The following is an 18,229-nucleotide window of genomic DNA, read 5'->3' as shown; positions in this document are numbered from 1 at the left end:
AGGTTAGTCCCTGGGAGTGGGCTGGGGTTGGCAGTGTGGAGACAACCTAAGAGAGTAGGAAGCGGTGAGTCGCAGGTAGAGGGAGTAATATGCTAAGGGCTTGGGATTGGAAAGCCACACAACAGAGGGAACCCGGGAGAAGGTCTGGACCCACAGGAGAGACAAGGCACCAATGTGGGGTGGGGGGAGACGAGGAGGGTTGGGCCACCATAGAATACTCCTTGTGCCCCAGCATGCATGCATGCCTACCCGCTAGCAGAGAGCAGAGCTTCCCAGCATATCCCCTATTCCCCACTCCATACACGCCTGGCTGGAAGCCACCTGCCATCCTGGTGGACTGGCCCCACCACCTGCGAGAAGACAACCACCACAGTAGCTTTCCCCAGCCCAGCCTGCCCGCACACAGGAAGAGCCCCACTCCTGCAGAGCAAGCGAGGCCAGCACCGCCCGCCCTTGGGAAGAGCTCTACGTCCCAGGAGCACCAGGGTAAGCCCTGCCCAGCCATGCAAAGTGCACCTTCACCGCAATGTGTACCTGCCAGTGTTGCCCACCTTCAGGAAGAACTCCACTCCCATAGAGCAAGCCGGCTAGCACTGCCTGCCATTTGGAAGCCCAGGGAAAGCCCTGCCAGCCACAGGGAGCCCACCTCCACCACGGTGAGCAGCTGCCAACCCTGCCGGTCCTTGGGAAGCACCCTCCGCCTCAGAGTGAGCCAGCTAGCCCCACCCGTGCTAGGGAAGTGCTCCACTCCTGCAGAACAAGCTGGCCAGCACCACCCACCCTCGGGAAGAACTCAGAGGCCCAGGAGCACCAGAGCAACAAGCCCTGCCTGGCCATGGGAAATGCACCTCCACTGAGGTGCACACCTGCCTGTCCCATCCACCACTGGGAAGTTCTCCTTTGCCTCAGAGTGACCAGGCTAGCCCTGCCTGCCCTCGGGAAGCACACTTTGCTACAGAGTGACCCGGCTAGCCCCACCCGCCCTCAGGAAATGCCCCCCAGTCTTAGAGCAGGCCTGCAACACCTCCCTCCCTTCGGGAGTACTCTGCAGCAATGCCAGAGCAAACACTTCCCAGCCACAGGGAGTGCACCTCTACCAAGAAAAAGAAAAATGCAAGCAAGAGAAGCTCAGAAACCATTCCCAGTTAAAGCAACAGGAGAATTCACCTAAATCAGTCAACAGTGAAACATACCTCTGCAGTCTGACAGCCTTTGAGTTCAAAAGGGAGATAGCGAAAATACTGAAGGAATTAAGAGAAGATATAAGGAGGACCCAAGATAAACTATAAAATTCATTTGCAGAGCTACAAACTGAGCTGAGGGAAATAAAGACCAGAATGAATAATGCAGAGGAATGATTCAGTGATGTGGAAGATAGAACAATGGAAATCACCCAAACAGGACAGACACAAAACCAAATGAAAAAACATGAAAGTGATATAAGAGACCTATGGGATAATAGAAAATGGGCCAATCTATGCATAATAGGAATTCCAAAAGGAGAAGAAAAAAAAAAGGGGATTGAAAATATATTTGAAAATTATTACTGGAGACTTTCTAAATCTAAAGGATACTGATTTCAAGATACAGGAAGAACAGAGGGCCCCAAACAATTTGAAGCCAATTTGAATACCCACAACCAAAGTGTATTATAATAGAAATGGAAAAAGTTAATGATAAAGAGAGGATTCTAAATGAAGCAAGAGAAAAGCAAAGTGTCAATTATAAGGGAACCCCTATAAGGCTATCAGCTGATTTCTCTACAGAAACTCTACAGGACAGGAGGAAATGGCAAGAAATATTTAAAGTGCTGAAAGGAAAAAATATGCAACCTAGAATACCCTATCCAGCAAGAATAGCATTTAAAATAGAAGGGCAAATAAAGACTTTCTCCAACAAACAAAAGCTAAAATAATACAGCAATACAAAACCCATTCTAGAAGAAATACTGAAAGGGCTTCTCTAAATTAAAAAAAGGGGGGAGGGAGAACTAGGATGGAGGAAACCACAGTCAGAGATCAGTCACTTAAATAAGCTAGCATACAGAACTAATCATGAAAGTGTTTAAAATAAAATTTAAAAAAGACATCAAAATCATAAAATGTGGGAAAGGGAAGGAAGGAAATAAATAGATTCTTTTTTTATTATGGTAATGAAGTGTTTGAACCTACAGGACTATCAGGCTAAAAGACACAATAAGAGGAAGGGGTTAACATACTTAAAAAACAGGGGAGCACAAATCAAAACTGAACATTACATTCACAAAAAATGAAGAGTACTCAAGCAGAAAATAATTGGAGACCATCCAACCAAAAAAGAAAGGAAGAATGGAGAATCATAGAACCAAATGGAAACAAATACCTCTCAATTATCATCTTAAATGTCAATGGACTGAATGCTCCAATCAAAAGACAGAGTGGCTGATTGGATAAAAAAGCAAAAACCTTCAATCTGCTGCCTACAAAAGACTCACCTTAGAGGAAAGAACACATATAGATGGAAAGTGAGGGGATGGGAAAAAATATTGCATGCCAGTGGACAAGACAGGAAACCAAGAATTGCAATACTCATATCAGACAAAATAGACTTTAAAATTAAGGCCATAAGGAATGACAAAGAAAGACACTATTTAATGATAAAAGGATCCATTCAAGAAGAGGATATTACAATTGTCAACATATATTCCTCAAATATAGGAGCACCCAGATACCTACAACAAATATTAACAGACATAAAAGGAAAAATCGATGGGAATACAATCATAGTAGGAGTCTTTAAAACCCCATTCATATCAATGGACAGATCCCCTAGAAAGAAAATCAATAAGGCAACAGAGATCCTAAAGGAAACAATAGAAAAGTTAGACTTAACATTTTGAGGACATTCCAAAAAAATCAGAATACACATTCTTCTCAAGTGCACATGGAACATTCTCAAGAATTGATCACATATTGGGGCACAAAGCTAACCTCAACCAATTCAAGAATATAGAAATTATTTCAAGTATCTTCTCTGACCACAACAGCATGAAACTAGAAATAAACTACAGGAAAAGAAATGAGAAAAAACCTACTACATGGAGACCAAACAACATGCTACTAAAAAAAAAACAATGGGTCAATGAGGAAAACAGGAAAGAAATTAAAAAATACCTCAAGACAAATGATAATGAAGACACAACCACTCAAAAATCTAAGGGATGCTGCAAAAGCATTGCTCAGAGGAAAATTCATAGCAAAAAAGGCCTTCCTCAAAAAAGAAGAAAGATCTCAAATTGACAACTTCACCCACCACCTAAATGAATTAGAAAAAGAAGAACAAACAAAACCTAAAGCCAGCAGAAGGAAGGAAATCATAAAGACCAAAGAGGAAATCAATAAAATAGAGATTCAAAAAACAGTAGAAAAAAATAAATCAAACCAAGTACTGGTTCTTTGAAAAGGTAAACCAAATTGACAAACCTTTGGCTAGACTCACTAAGAAGAGGAGAGAAAGAACACAAAATAAGAAATGAAAAAAGAGAAATCACAATGGATACTACAGAAATACAAAAAAAAAATGCGAGAATTCTATGAACAACTGTATGCCAAGAAATTTGATAATCTGGAAGAAATTGACAACTTTCTAGAGACTTACAGCCTGCCAAAACTGAATCAAGATGACATAGATCAACTGAACAGACTGATCACTAGAAATTAAATTGTATATGTCATAAAAACACTCCTTACATATAAAAGTCCAGGACCAGATGGCTTCACAGGTGATTTCTACCAAACATACAAAGAGGAACTTATACTCATCCTCCTTACACTTTTTCAAAAGTCTGAAGAAGAAGGAACACTCCAAAAGACATTCTATGATGCCAACAACACCCTGATTCTAAAACCAGATGAAGGTACTACCAAAAAAGAAAACTATCGGCCAATATCGTTGATGAATACAGATGCAAAAATTCTCAACATAATTTTAGCTAACTGAATCCAACAACATATCAACAAGATCATACACCACAACCAGGTGGGATTCATCCCAGGTGCACAAGGATGGCTCAACATATGCAAATCAATCAACATCACACACCACATTAACAAAAGAAAAGTCAAAACCACATGGTCATCTCAATAGATGCAGAAAAATCATTTGACATTGTCCAACATCCATTCATGATCAAAACTCTCACTAAAGTGGGTATACAGGGAACATTCCTTAACATAATCAAAGCCATTTATGACAAACCCACAGCAAATATAATACTCAATGGAGAAAAATTGAAAGCCTTCCCACTAAAATCTGGAACAAGACAGGGATGCCCACTCCCACCACTGCTATTCAACATAGTACTGGAATTAGTAGCCACAGCAATGAGACCAACAAAAGAAATAAAAGGCATCCAAATAGGAAGAGAAGAGGTAAAACTGTCACTGTATGTAGACAACATGATACTATACATAGAAAACCCTAAGAACTCAACCCAAAAACTACTTGAACTGATCAACAAGTTCAGCTAAGTAGCAGGATATAAGATTAACATTCAGAAATCAGTCGCATTTCTGTATACTAACAATGAAACTTTAGAAAAGGAATACAAAAATACAATAACTTTTAAAATTGCCCCCCAAAAAATCAAATACCTGGGAATACACCTGACCAAGGAGGTAAAAGACTTACATGCTGAGAACTATAAAACATTAATCAAGGAAATTAAAGAAGATGTAAAAAAATTGAGATATTCCATGTTCCTGGATTGGAAAAATTAATATTGTAAAAACGGCCACACTACCCAAAGCAATCTACAGATTCAATGCAATCCCTATCAAGTAACCCATGACATATTTCACAGAACGAGAACAAACAATCCAAAACTTTATATGGAACCACAAAAAAAAAAAAGAATTGCCAAAGCAATCCTGAGGAACAAAAACCAAGCAGGAGGCATAACTCTTCCAGACTTCAGGCAATATTACAAAGCCACAGTCATAAGATAGTGTGGTACCAGTACCAAAACAGACATATAGACCAATGGAACAGAATAGAGAACCCAGAAATAAACCCAGACACCTATGGTCAATTAATCTTTGACAAAGGAGGCAAGAACAGAAAATGGGAAAAAGACAGTCTTTTCAGCTAGCATTGCTGGGAAACCTGGACAGCTGCATGCAAAACAATGAAACTAGAACACACCCTCACACCATGCACAAAAATAAACTCAAAATGGCTGAAAGACTTAAATATAAGACAAGACACCATCAAAGTCCTGGCAGAGATTATAGGCAAATCATGCTCTGACATGAACCTTACAAATATTTTCTCAGGTAAGACTCCCAAAGCAATAGAAATAAAATAAAAATAAACCAATGTGACCTAATCAAACTGGCAAGCTTTTGCACAGCAAAGGAAACCATAAAGAAAACAAAAAGACAGCTTACAGAATGGCAGAAAATAGTTTCAAATGATGCAACTAACAAGGCCTTAATCTCTAGAATATACAAGCAACTTATACAATTCAACAGCAAAAAAACCCAATAACCCAATGGAAAAATGGGCAAAGAGCTGAAAAGACATTTCTCCCAGGAAGATATCCAGATGCCCACAAGCACATGAAAAAATGCTCAACATCCCTGATTATTAGAGAAATGCAAATCAAACTATGAGATACCACCTCACACCAGTAAGAATAGCCATCATTAATAAGTCCACAAATAACAAATGCTGGAGGGGTTGTGGAGAAAAGGGAACCCTTGTGCACTGTTGGTGGGAAGGTAAGCTGCTACAGCCACTATGGAGAACAGTATGGAGGTTCCTTAGAAAACTATACATTAGAACTACCATATGACCCATCAATCCCAAATTGGAGCTACAGCTGCCAGCCTATACCACAGCCACAGCAATCTGTAATCTGAGCCACGTCTGCAACCTACACCACAGCTTAACCACAATGCTGAATCCCCAACCCACTAAGAGAGGCCAGGGATTGAACCTCCATCCTAATGGATACTAATCAGATTCGTTTCCAATAAACCACAAAGGGAACTCCCTGTAGCTATATTATGAATGAACTTATGTACTAGTTAAATATGCATGTGCTTTATGGACAATTGGAAATCACAAATTTGTATGTGGGGTGAGTTTTCTGATTTGATTTGATTATTGTTATGCAGTGAGTTAGCATCTTGGACTGACTATATGCTAGGAAGACATTTTTGGAGGCTGAGCTGCAGATGGATTGGGAAAAGGCAAGATCAGGCTTTTATTAGTTCATAGTTCAGTGATCTAGGAAGTAAATAAAGGGATAAGCCCCATTATCAATGAAAGGATTGAAGTCTAACATACTGAATTGTTTTACTGAAAAATGATTTATAGTCTTAGCCATGGAAGAACTGACAGCCCATCATCTGTAAGTTCATTTTTCCAGGCTAACATCATCCTAAAAGACGTCTACTGAAAAAACACATAACAGTGAAACTGTGTAAAGTATTGTTTTTGTTGTTGCTATTTTACTTAGATTGTGCATATCAAAGGGAGTTGAGATACCTGATCATCGAAGTGATAAAATTTTAATATATCTTGCTTGTGATGGGAACTTAAACATACTTGGATGGTATATAGTGTATAAGTTTTAGGCATGAAGAGAACATGGATCATTTGAAAAATAATTCTTTTGGTATTATTCTTTGAGTTATATAATTTGGTAATGGACTTGTCAAATAAGTTCTGGAATTCCAACTCCACATATTTGGATATTAAATCTAATATCCGAAAAAATTTAGCAAAGTTTCAGTTTCATGTAAGCCCAGTGAGAGAAGGAAAGGGATTTGTCTTTACAAGTCCTGGTGATTTCCAGCATAGTACAAGTGAGACAGGAGTGCTTATAAAAATGGCAGGGATTCCAAACCTTTCACTGAAGGAAGAAGGTTCTACTGATGGTATTATACAGAATGATCACTTTAGAATCCTGTTCATGTATCTCTTTTGATTCTAGCATGAGAAGCATTAACCTGTACATTTTTTTAGAAAAGTAGGCATATTACTGCAGGATATTTACAATATAATCATCTGTTCATAACTGCTAAATCAAAGATGACATCACTGGTTGGCTTCTAAGTTCTTTGGTGCTTTGTCCCTACTCTGGGCATCTCTCAGCAATTCTTATCTCACTCGACCTCATCGCCGTTACCTCTGATGTGCTCTTCTTCATCACATGTCTACTTTTACTTCTATGTCTGTATAACTCTGCCACATAAAACTTTACCCCTTATTCAAGGATCAATTCCTCTCTCAGCTGCTTCATGAAAAAAATCCTATGTCATGGTAATTAACCAAGAGTCATATTTCTTTTTTTTTGATAATACATCTCACTGATTAATTGGCCCCCAATATGTACCTACTGCTTACTAAGTTATCATTTATCTACTCTGAGCCAGATACTCTTTGAGGGTTGGAAACTGAGCGGTGTAAAAGACAGACACGGTCTTTACAATAGTTCTTATATGCTTGTGGGAAAATCATGAAATAAATGCATAAACAAGGACATACAAAAGAGAAAATTAAAAGTGAGATGGGGTAAGTGCCCTTAGGTCATGTTCAGTGGCATCATCAGTAAAAAGGAGAGCACAGGGTTTGGGGTCAAGCATGTTTGTGCTTAAGTTCTAGTTTTCTCACAACTGATATCAGGGGACATTCCTGTTATCTTCTTAGGCTTCATTTTAGTCATCTGAAAAAGGGATATCACTCACAAATAATTTCTGTAAATATTAAAAATACAAAATCAATATGCATAGTGAATTTGTGTGACATGTCTTAGATGCATAAGAAGCATTTGTTTAATTCCTCCAGGTGACTGAGACCAATTACTCCTCTTTCCTTCCCTGTCATTTGTGTGGTCATAAAAGGCAAAAACAAAAAGAAAATTCATTGTCAGAAGCAAAAATTACTACAAATTTTTCCTTTAAAACTCTGTCCACTCTGGATAACTTTCTTGCCCACAGTTAAAGTAAGTTCCCCCCCCTTTTTTTTTATCAATAACCACACCTCTCATTCTGTAGTAGAGCTTCTCTAAATGAAGAGAATTTGTTTTAAAAATTACATTGTTATTTCCAAGGCAGCTTTCTCAGAAATTAGACCCATTGGTTTAATTCTATATGAAGTGATTCTGAATACAATTTCAAACCCATGTTTTATGGCTAAATCTGTAAATATATAAACACAATTTTGTATAATCTTGAAACACCTCTATTTTCTTCTTGGTCTTCCTCCAAGAGAAAAACATTAATTGCATTATTTTTTTTATCGTTTTTATCTACTGTGTCACAAGAGAGGTGCAAGTATAAATGTTTTTTGCATATTCTCAAGTCCTCACTTCTTTCTCTCTTTCTCTTTTCCTTTTCCTCTTCTGTCTCCTGTTCCTCTTCTTCCTCTACGTGTGGGAATTGCACAGATGTTGATTCTGCAGCATACTTTAAATTTGTAATGTCATTGTCAACTCATTGTTTTGTAATCATCAATGAGAATAATAATAATAATAGAGAAATCAAGAGAATGTTTACTTTGTTAGTATTTATGCTGAATATTTTATTGTTTTTTTTATTTATCTTCAAAATAACCCATGAGGAAGCAGCCCCATTTTATAGCAAAAAATCTGAGACACAGAGATAACTGATCAAATTACTTGATCAAGATCAACAGTAAATAAATATCAAAGCTAAAACTTGAACCAAAATTTATTTTACTTCCAAGCCCTTTTTACCATTTGACACAACTACCTTTATACCACAATATTAGAAATGGGACTTCTTGCCTTCCTTAACTACAGTTCTCTGGAATTTTTGGCAACCTGAGTGATATTTGCAAGAGTGAACAGAACTCCACAAAGAGAACTCTCCTTTATGTTCTCACCAAGTGAATGCCTGTTCATCAATGCCTATAAAGTTGATAAGATGCTTATTAATGCATAATACCTACAAGTTATAATACTGTTGCCTTTCTGAGAAACACTAGGAATTTTATGAACCTTATCTCATGAAGTTTCCACAACGACAGTGAGACACAGAAAAAAATAAATTTAAAGGTAGTGTTCATTATAATATCAAAGTATCAAAAAAGGTTGGATCTGTCTTCCAGCCACACAATATTTTCTTTAATAAGTTTTCATTGTTCAGATGATCAAAGGCTTGCCTCAAATAGTTGGCTGTGCTTGCATCAATAAAAGAACATACTCCACTGCAAATCCTGTGGTATCCTTCTTATGATAATGACCTCAAGTAATACTCCACACACACTAAAAAAGATTTTAAGGTAAAATAGACTTGGGAAATGGTTATATCATATCTCCTAAGAGATAACTGATTACAAAGAAGTGGATTTCAAATTTCACTGTGCATATGAATTGCTGGATTACTAATTAAAAATTCAAGTCCTGTATTCATGGGACTGAATTATCACCCAGGAGTATTATTTTTTAACAATCGTCCTATATGATTATGTGGGCATATCATTCAAAAGCAAAGTTTTGAGAAACTGGGTGTTAAAGACCCTGAGAAGAACTACTTTAAGTATCACAATTTAATGATCAAATAAATTTTTCCCCAAATTTGTATGACTAACGAACTCCATTAAGCCAAAATAGATATTTGGCTAACCTTACACTCTGCAGGTTACTTTCTACATTTTGAGATTGATTTTGTACATTTATTTTAGTTATTATTTTTCCAAGGCGTAATGCTAGTATAATAAAAACAAAGGTCGGTTGCATTGTTATAATAAAAACTACAGAAAGAGCTATCTTTGTGCAACCATTTTGGAGCCTGTATCAAATAAACCTAAATCTCATCATATAAAAACCTCAGGAATTATGAAAATTCTGAAGGAATGAAATATTTTCATAGCAAATATTTGTTTTCTTCATCTGTTATTTATTTATTTATTCATTCATTCATTCATTTATTTATTTATTTATTTATTTATTTTTGTCTTTTGTCTTTTTAGGGTCACACCCATGGCATAGGGAGGTTCCCAGGCTAGGGGTCTATGTAGCCATCAGCCTATGCCAGAGCCACAGCAACGCAGGATCTGAGCCCTGTCTGTGACCTACACCACAGCTCATGGCAACGCTGGATCCTTAACCTACTGAGTGGGGCCAGGGGTCGAACCCACAACCTTATGGCTCCTAGTCAGATTCATTAACCACTGAGCCACGACAGGAACTCCATGTTATTTATTTAGTGATTACATATTGAACACTTGCTACCTAATAGGCATCTAGGTGATATCTAGGGCCTCTTATCTTTAAGGAACTTATAGTGTATGGAAGTGCCACACTTGCATATACATATAAAACCATTAAGTGCTAATGTTTTTAATGAATTATATCTTTAGAGCAGGAAAGCTTGAAGAGTCTATCTAGTAGTGAACACAAAATGCTAGGGAGGGAACCAGTAGCAGGTGTTTGGGATCTCGTAGTGAAGATTTTCATGAAGTTGGAGGCACGGGGGAGCAAACCACACAGGCACAGAGGGTAAAGTAACATGGAGACTGTTTAAGTAAGATTCATATAGTGTGCGAATAGGAAGCATGTAAAAATAACTTTGCTTTAAAATCTGAATTGGAGTAGGCTAAATCTCCTATACAACTTCTTTAGTTATCAGCCACTCCTAGAATTAATAGAATGTTAGACCTCAAAGCCAGTTTATGTATCCTCCTTTTTTGACACCAAGGAAAGAAACTGACTTGTTCAAGTTTAGAGTTACATAGTGGCCATGAACTATTAAACCTCCAGTTTCCATTTTATATATTTCATACAGAAAAAGGATTACAGAAAAATCACTAAAAAAAAACCATATTCTTACACTACATGTTTTTTATGGTTATCTTGAAATGTGTTAAAAAAATAAAAGGATGAAAAAAAAGGAATGAAGGGGAGAATGAGAAGCAGTAGGAAAGGAAGAGGGGAGAGGGACAAAGGATGAAGGAAGAAAGAAGGGAGGGATGAAAAATTAAATATTTTAACCTTGGTTAAAGTGAAAATGAAGGCCAACTAGACTATGCTGCCAGTAATTCATTTTCTTCAAGACTATTGAGGCTAATACATGAGATGAGATTTCTTGGTTAGTAAAATACGGGGTCTTATTCCCCGAAATAACCTTTTTTTTAAGCTGTTGAAGATATTTAGCTACACAGGTTGGTGATGTTGATGTTAAACAAATAGATTGGCAGATATATCTTCAACAAGGATGAGTTTATTTGTGATATGCAGAGAATTACATTTTGGGGTCTGTAATCATGATGAGTGAGGTACAACTCCCCACAATGCAAAGGAAGAACTCTTTTTTAGAGGGGATGAGAAAGTTGGGTGGGCTATAGTAAAGAGGACATGGCGTCTCATGAGGTGAGCTGTTGCCTGGAAAGACAAGGAGACTTTCTTCCTTTTGTTGGACTCTGATATTGTTATGAGAGCGCTCCCTTTTGGTCTCCTGACTATTTAATTGCGATTTCAGATTTTTTTTTTACAATGATCATATTGTTTAAATTGTTTCCTGATTTGCAATATTGATGTTCCTGCAAGCATACAGTCTGTAAACATATTAAAATCTTAGGATCTAGACACATCATGGATATATAATATAGTAGTTTTGTTATCCTTTCAAAAAAAATTTTTGGCAAAGAAAGTATTTTTCATTTGAATTGAATTTTATTGTTGTTTTGGCTGCCTCTCATAAGCATCACTTGAGATCCTCAAATGGACCATGAATGCTTATGAACACTTGCTCTCTCCCTAAGATCTATTCATGTTATGATAATTTTGTCCCTGCCTTGACCTTTCAGCTGTCTCAAAGGGAAGGAAGTTTATCAATGGGAAGAATTCAAGGGAAATTTCCTATTCCCGTCCTTCATTTAATTTAACTTCATTGACCTATTTTCTATTGCAGCTTTTACAGGAGAGCACCACGTGCCCAACGAAGCAGGAAGAAATGACCACAAGCAATGACACTAAAGAATCAGAACCTGTCCTACAGGTATTTTGTTTGTTTTGAGTGTCAGAAAGCACTTTTTAAAAAAAATTTATTTATTTGAGTATAGTTGATTTACAATGTTGTGTCAATTTCTGCTGTACAGCATGGTGACACACACACATATATATATACACACACACATTATTTTTCTCATACTATCTTCCATCATGTTCTATCCCAAGAGATTGGATATAGTTCCCTGTGCTATAAAGAAGGACCTCATTTGCTTATCCATTCTAAATGTAATAGTTTGTGTCTACCAACCCCAAACTCCCCATCCATCCCACTTCCTCCTTCCTCCCCCTTGGCAACCACAAGTCTGTTCTCTATGACTGTGAGACTGTTTCTGCTTTGTAAATAGGTTCATTTGTGCCAAATATAGATTCCAGATATAAGTAATATCAATAGTATTTGTCTGTCTCTTTCTGACTTATTTCACTTAGTGTGAGAGTCTCTAGTTAGATCCATGTTGCTGCAAATGACATTTTTTACGGCTGAGTAGTATTCCGTTGTATATATGTACCACATCATCTTAATCCATTCATCTGTGAGGGACATTAAAGTTGTTTCCATGTCCTGGCTATTGTGACTAGTGCTGCAATGAACATAGGAGTGCCTATATCTTTCTGAATGAAAGTTTTGCCCTAATATATGCCAAGGAGTAGTATTGCTGGATCATAAGGTAGTTCTATACATAATTTTCTGAGGAAACTCCAGAGTGTTTTCCATTGTGGTTATACCAGTTTATATTCCCACCAACAGTAAAGTAGGGTTCCCTTTTCTCCACACCCTCTCCAGCATTTGCTATTTATAAACTTGTTAATGGTGGCCCTTCTGATGTGTGTGAGGTGCTATCTCATTGTAGTTTAATTTGCATTTCTCTAATCATTAGTAATTTTGAGAAAGTAATTTTGGAAGCCATTGGATTCCATGATTTTCTCTCTTTCTCTAGCTAAAGGAGGGAGGATGTATTACCTAATACAAGATACATCATTCACCTATTACCTCTGAACCTTTCACCAACCACTGTATCTGCCGCTGTTTGACTAGCTGAGGTCCTAGAAGAAAAGGGTGATGGAGGCATCTCACCCCTCCCTTACAACCAATAAACAAAACAAAAAAATAAAAAGAGAACAGGAGTTCCCGTCGTGGCGCAGTGGTTAACGAATCCGACTAGGAACCATGAGGTTGCGGGTTCGGTCCCTGCCCTTGCTCAGTGGGTTAACGATCCGGCGTTGCCGTGACCTGTGGTGTAGGTTGCAGACGCGGCTCGGATCCCGCGTTGCTGTGCCTCTGGCGTAGGCCGGTGGCTACAGCTCCGATTGGACCCCTAGCCCGGGAACCTCCATATGCCGCGGGAGTGGCCCAAGAAATAGCAACAACAACAACAACAACAACAAAGACAAAAAGACAAAAGACCAAAAAAAAAAAAAGAGAACAAAAATTATATATATATATGTATATATATATATGTATACACACACACACACACACCTTATAGGACAAAGAAGATAAAAAGAAAACTTGAGAAAGCAGAGAAGGTAGAAAGATGTATATATCCCCCACAAAAACAAGTAACAAAGGAACATGACTCTGGAGTTTAATTCTGAACTTCTATCTGATTGTTCTCTATTTGACCAAATATATTACATGATAGCAATTATTAGGATTCATCTTTCTTAACACAATATTTTTCAGTTTGGAGATTAGATTAATCAGAGTTTAATGGTTTGGGCAGTTTGCTCAAAATAGTTTGTGAAATATTTTGCCATTTGTAGAAAGTATTTTATGTGCTTTTATAACATAGCAGTATTAACATATTTACACTTATTTTTGGTCTGACATTAGTTTTCTGTAAGATATTTGCTGTGATTATGAGTTATTCTGTTAGGATTTTAATTTTTACATTAAACATTTTTATTTTGACTCTCCTAAGTGTCTTTAATGTATTGTTTGACAGGATGTGCCAGTGCCTCCTTGTAATGAATGTGAAGAAGAAAAAAATCCAGAACAATTGACCCCCACTGATGGGAAGGCAACTAGAGAAAAACTACTGTAAATACCAAGAAACTGTGTTAAAAAACATCCCTTTGCTATTGTCTTCATACTCTTTTTAGACCCCAAGCTTGATGGAAATACTAAGTTTTTAAAGCATGCAACTTTTTCACAGTTTTATGTAACTTTATAAAGTAGTCTACCACTTTTCCAAAAGATTCCAGGCCAATTATGATCCTTAAGCAATAACCTAATTAAAATGGATATCCACAGTCATACATAGTCATTGTCATCAATAAATTGCCCAATATAAACTGGTCTTTTTTGAACTCAAGTGCAGTATAACATTAAATTCTTCTGGTTCATTTGGGTATCCAGTACTTCGATGATCTAGTTTTTGAAATCAACTGAAGAATGATTAAATGTTGTGAATCCTCAGCATTCTTAGAATCCAAATTGAAACCATATCATGGAGAGTTTGTTTCATGCCGGTTAAATGGGAGTTGCTTTGGTTGAGGTTGGAATCTGTGCTGACCCAAATATATTATTTATATAAGGGCATTCATTGCTATTCTCATTATTATTATTATTCAGAACCATGTTTAAATATAACATCAAGGAAAACTGTCAGGGATTTAGTCAGTATAACAGAATTCATTAAATAGGTTTTGTATGATGTAGACAAAATATCAAGGATGAATGACTAAGTTCCTGACAAAATTTATTAGATTTTTTGGCATTCTATAGACACACCCCTATGGTTGTCCACTGGAATTACTCCAAATTAGAATTCAAGCTGTTTAATACTCAGTGTGATTTTTGATATGAAATTGGGTAACAGAATGCGGAATGGAAAGAAGGTCTAAAATACAAAATGAAAGCAGAAAATATACATTTTAAAATGGGGATTTGATGAGAGTAAAACAGCCAGAAATGAATCCCAATTTGTATATTTTGAAAACAAATGCATATTATTAAAACAAATCAATGGCTGTGAGATTTCTGAATAAGAATACTGCTGATCAAATAAAATTCATTCTCAAATACTGTGAACCTACCCTGCAAGCAGGAGGAATTGACACTGATTGATGAGATGGATATAGCATTAAACTTGCAGGCTAAAATCAATGGCTTAAATGATGCAGTTAGAATGGTCTGCCCCAAACAATATTCACTTCTGATGGTTAGATCTGTTTTGCAAAAAAAGCATATTAAACCCTTGGTCTTATAGAATGGATGTGCCAGGCCACAATTATTACATTTGGAACACAGTATCCTGGCAGCCTGTGCTTTATATTTCACTATAGTGAAACTTGTAATCAGTAGATGAACTTAAATTCTGAGGTAGAACGGTACCACTTTGATCACATTGACATAGTTGAAGAAAATTAGTGATCTGGAGAAATGTCAAACTATCATTAAAAGTAAAAGTAAAACTCTGATACTTTCATGTAGCAGTTGTAATTGCTGAGTAATTCAGTGACATTCATGAGTGTTTTTCATATTACACGCTACCTAAGAAAGAAAGATAACTAGTTTTACAGATGATTTATATAATGTTTTCAGGTGAAATATCCAGGACAGGAGAAAATAGCAGGGTCTGAAGTTCCTGCTGACACCTTCTCAGTTCTAGAAATCATTTAATCTATGAGATGGAATATTGCTCGTTTCCCAAGTCCTATTCCTTGTAATTTCCCTACTGTGCCTAGAAACCCTTACCGTCTCTAAAGATTTTTGAAAGGGAAGTAGATAATTTTAGTTTTAATTTAGGTTTACTTTCCTACCACCACCCATGGCTCTAACTTCCCTCCTAGAGTGTATGAATCCTATGGAAAGTTAATTATCATTTCACCTCAGCAAAGTATGTTTTAAGGAATCTTTGGAAATAATAAGGAATCTTCAGGCTGATGTCTGAAATTTTTATAGGTAACAAGATAATTTGGCTTGCTATTAATCAAATTTGAACAGCTTCACATGTAAATTATTTTTCTATGCTCTAAATTCCTATTCTACTACATGAAATATAATCAGTTTGCTCCTCAATTACTGGTGTGATCAAATGGGCTTTGAGTATAATGTATCCACTTTTTATCTTTAACGATAGATAGCATTATGCATCCTGCAGAGTTTATTGAAGTATATTGATTGCATTGTTTGTTTAAAAACAAAAGGAATTTGCAGTAGAAGAGCTTTATGCATATTTTAAGAAATATTCTGGGAGTTACTTTTAACAGTTAATTACAGGATTTTTAAATGTACTATGACGACATAGACATGCTAAAAAATGAATGCATACTAATAAAATGAATACATTTTATTTATTTCTCTCAATCCTTTAATTGTTTTAAAATAGCATCGAAGAGGTTTAAAATGTGTTACATGTGTGGCTTTTGCCCATAAGAGAGGTGCCGTCTCCTATTATTTCTTTAATTTGCATCTATCTAAATAGTTACTGTTTTTGAGGAATTAACATTCATAGCCCAACTATTCTCATATGAGAAAAAAATAACCAAAATGTTGATTATAGATAGTACCATTATGTTAGGTACTTGTGATGGTAAGAAGTGAATAATTACTTATATTTTTCCGTAGTATGAATTGATTCCTATTGAGAAACAAATATACTTTCCAATGGGATAACATTTTAATTCAGGTACTACCAGAACTAACCATTTATTTCTCTCTAGTTATTTAAAAATACTAATCAGTGCTATATATTCATTCTAAGGTGGGAATTGGTTTTGGACTTTGTGTTTCCTTTTATATGCATTAACTCTATAAATTAAACTAGTGCCTAAAATGTGTAAGACCGAAATGAAAGCTGACTATATCTATCCCATGCCAACTTTCTCAGATGAAAAGTGAAAAATTAACTTCTCTGTGATCTCAAATCTCTGAACACTGAATATATTCCATGGCTATTTTTTTTTCCTTCTTTAGTCACATATTTAGCATTGAAGTGCTATTTGAGAGACATTTCTGCTTATAAAGTGGACTGGATTAGAAGTCTAAGTTATATGTGAAGGAGACATTTACTGTTTTAGACTGACAGTGTGAATAGCTGGATTAAAACAATATTTGTGAACTCTGCTATAATGGTTTTATTTTTGTAGTTCAGTTACTGTAATTAGCACTACTTACAGCAGAGACTGAAATTATTATTGAAATCAGAGAGTATGGTAAGCTGGTCAGAATTAGTAATGAAAACATATTTGTTGACTTCTTAGACATCTTAGTCTTGTGTACAGTCTTAAATTTCCCCAAACTATTTGTTCATCTGGATTATGTTATAGAATATTGATGGTCAAGTGGTGAAGAATAAAAGGTACTAAAAAGCGGCCTATTTTTTTTTCTTTTTGTCCTTTTAGGGCCGCATCCATGATATATGGAGGTTCCCAGACTAGGGTTCAAATTGGAGCTGCAGCTGCACAGCCACAGCAACGTGGGATCCAAGCCACGTCTGTGACCTACACCACAGCTCACAGCAACGCCAGATCCTTTACACACTGAACAAGGCCAGGGATCGAACCTGCAACCTCATGGTTTCTAGTTGGATTCGTTTCTGCTGTACCACTACAGGCTGCCCCAAAAGCAGCCTATTTTTAATCAATAAAGATTTGTTACCAAGACTACAATGTATATAATCCTACATAAACTAATCGAAAACACGTATTAATGTTTTAAAATAGTACTTGTTTCTTTGTTTTATCATCTAAGAACCTTTTTGAAATATCATTCTGGAAATTTCTTCAATCTCTCTTGGCCAGTGTCCAAGAAAACCTTTATTTTGGGATGTGTGTGTGTGTGTGTGTAATTTTTAATAGAATTCCATGTTGGCAGAGATTTTTACCTTTTTGTTCAAAATGAATCTCAAGTGCTTATAACTAGCTGCCCCATAGAAAATGCTCAAATAGTTGTTCAGTGAATTAATTTAGAACCTGAAAGGACGCACAAGGTAGCATATTCTGGTATAACAGGAAATCAAAAGACACAATCTTTTAGCAAAAGAATAAATATCTTGTTTTAGTTCTGTTTTTTGTTTGTTTTATTTTGTTTTAAGGCTTATTTTTCCTTTGCCTTTTGTGTGAAAGTTTTATCTATGGGCCTATAGGTGTGACTTTAAGCAACATAGATATGGCAATGCCTGGATGAATTTTGGAATGCAGCTCAATGTAATAGATATAATTTACATGGCACCTGTGTCTTTGTTTGGAACCCAGCTTGGAAAT

At 36.5% G+C, this 18,229-nt stretch overlaps 1 protein-coding gene across 5 annotated transcripts in view; it reads left to right on the top strand.

Annotated features, from left to right (window-relative positions):
• LUZP2 (leucine zipper protein 2) overlaps nt 1–17,338 on the top strand; it is a 532,880-nt gene extending 515,542 nt beyond the window's left edge. For all 5 annotated transcript variants that reach the window (XM_085011621.1, XM_085011620.1, XM_085011622.1 and 2 more), the window contains 2 exons: nt 11,922–12,008; nt 13,966–17,338. In XM_085011621.1, the coding sequence (XP_084867747.1) occupies nt 11,922–12,008; nt 13,966–14,064 (186 nt within the window). In that variant the 3' untranslated portion in view covers nt 14,065–17,338. The remainder of the gene's footprint in view (nt 1–11,921; nt 12,009–13,965) is intronic.
• Nucleotides 17,339–18,229: the final 891 nt, after the last annotated feature.

Source organism: Sus scrofa, chromosome 2, assembly GCF_054392235.1.
Source record: "Sus scrofa isolate SSC_HxYL_T2T_F1_AM1 chromosome 2, Sscrofa_HxYL_maternal_Yorkshire_Landrace_v2.0, whole genome shotgun sequence".
NCBI classification, from domain to species: domain Eukaryota; kingdom Metazoa; phylum Chordata; class Mammalia; order Artiodactyla; family Suidae; genus Sus; species Sus scrofa.
Note: the sequence above shows the minus strand (reverse complement) of the source record. Positions and strands in the feature narration are given on the sequence as shown.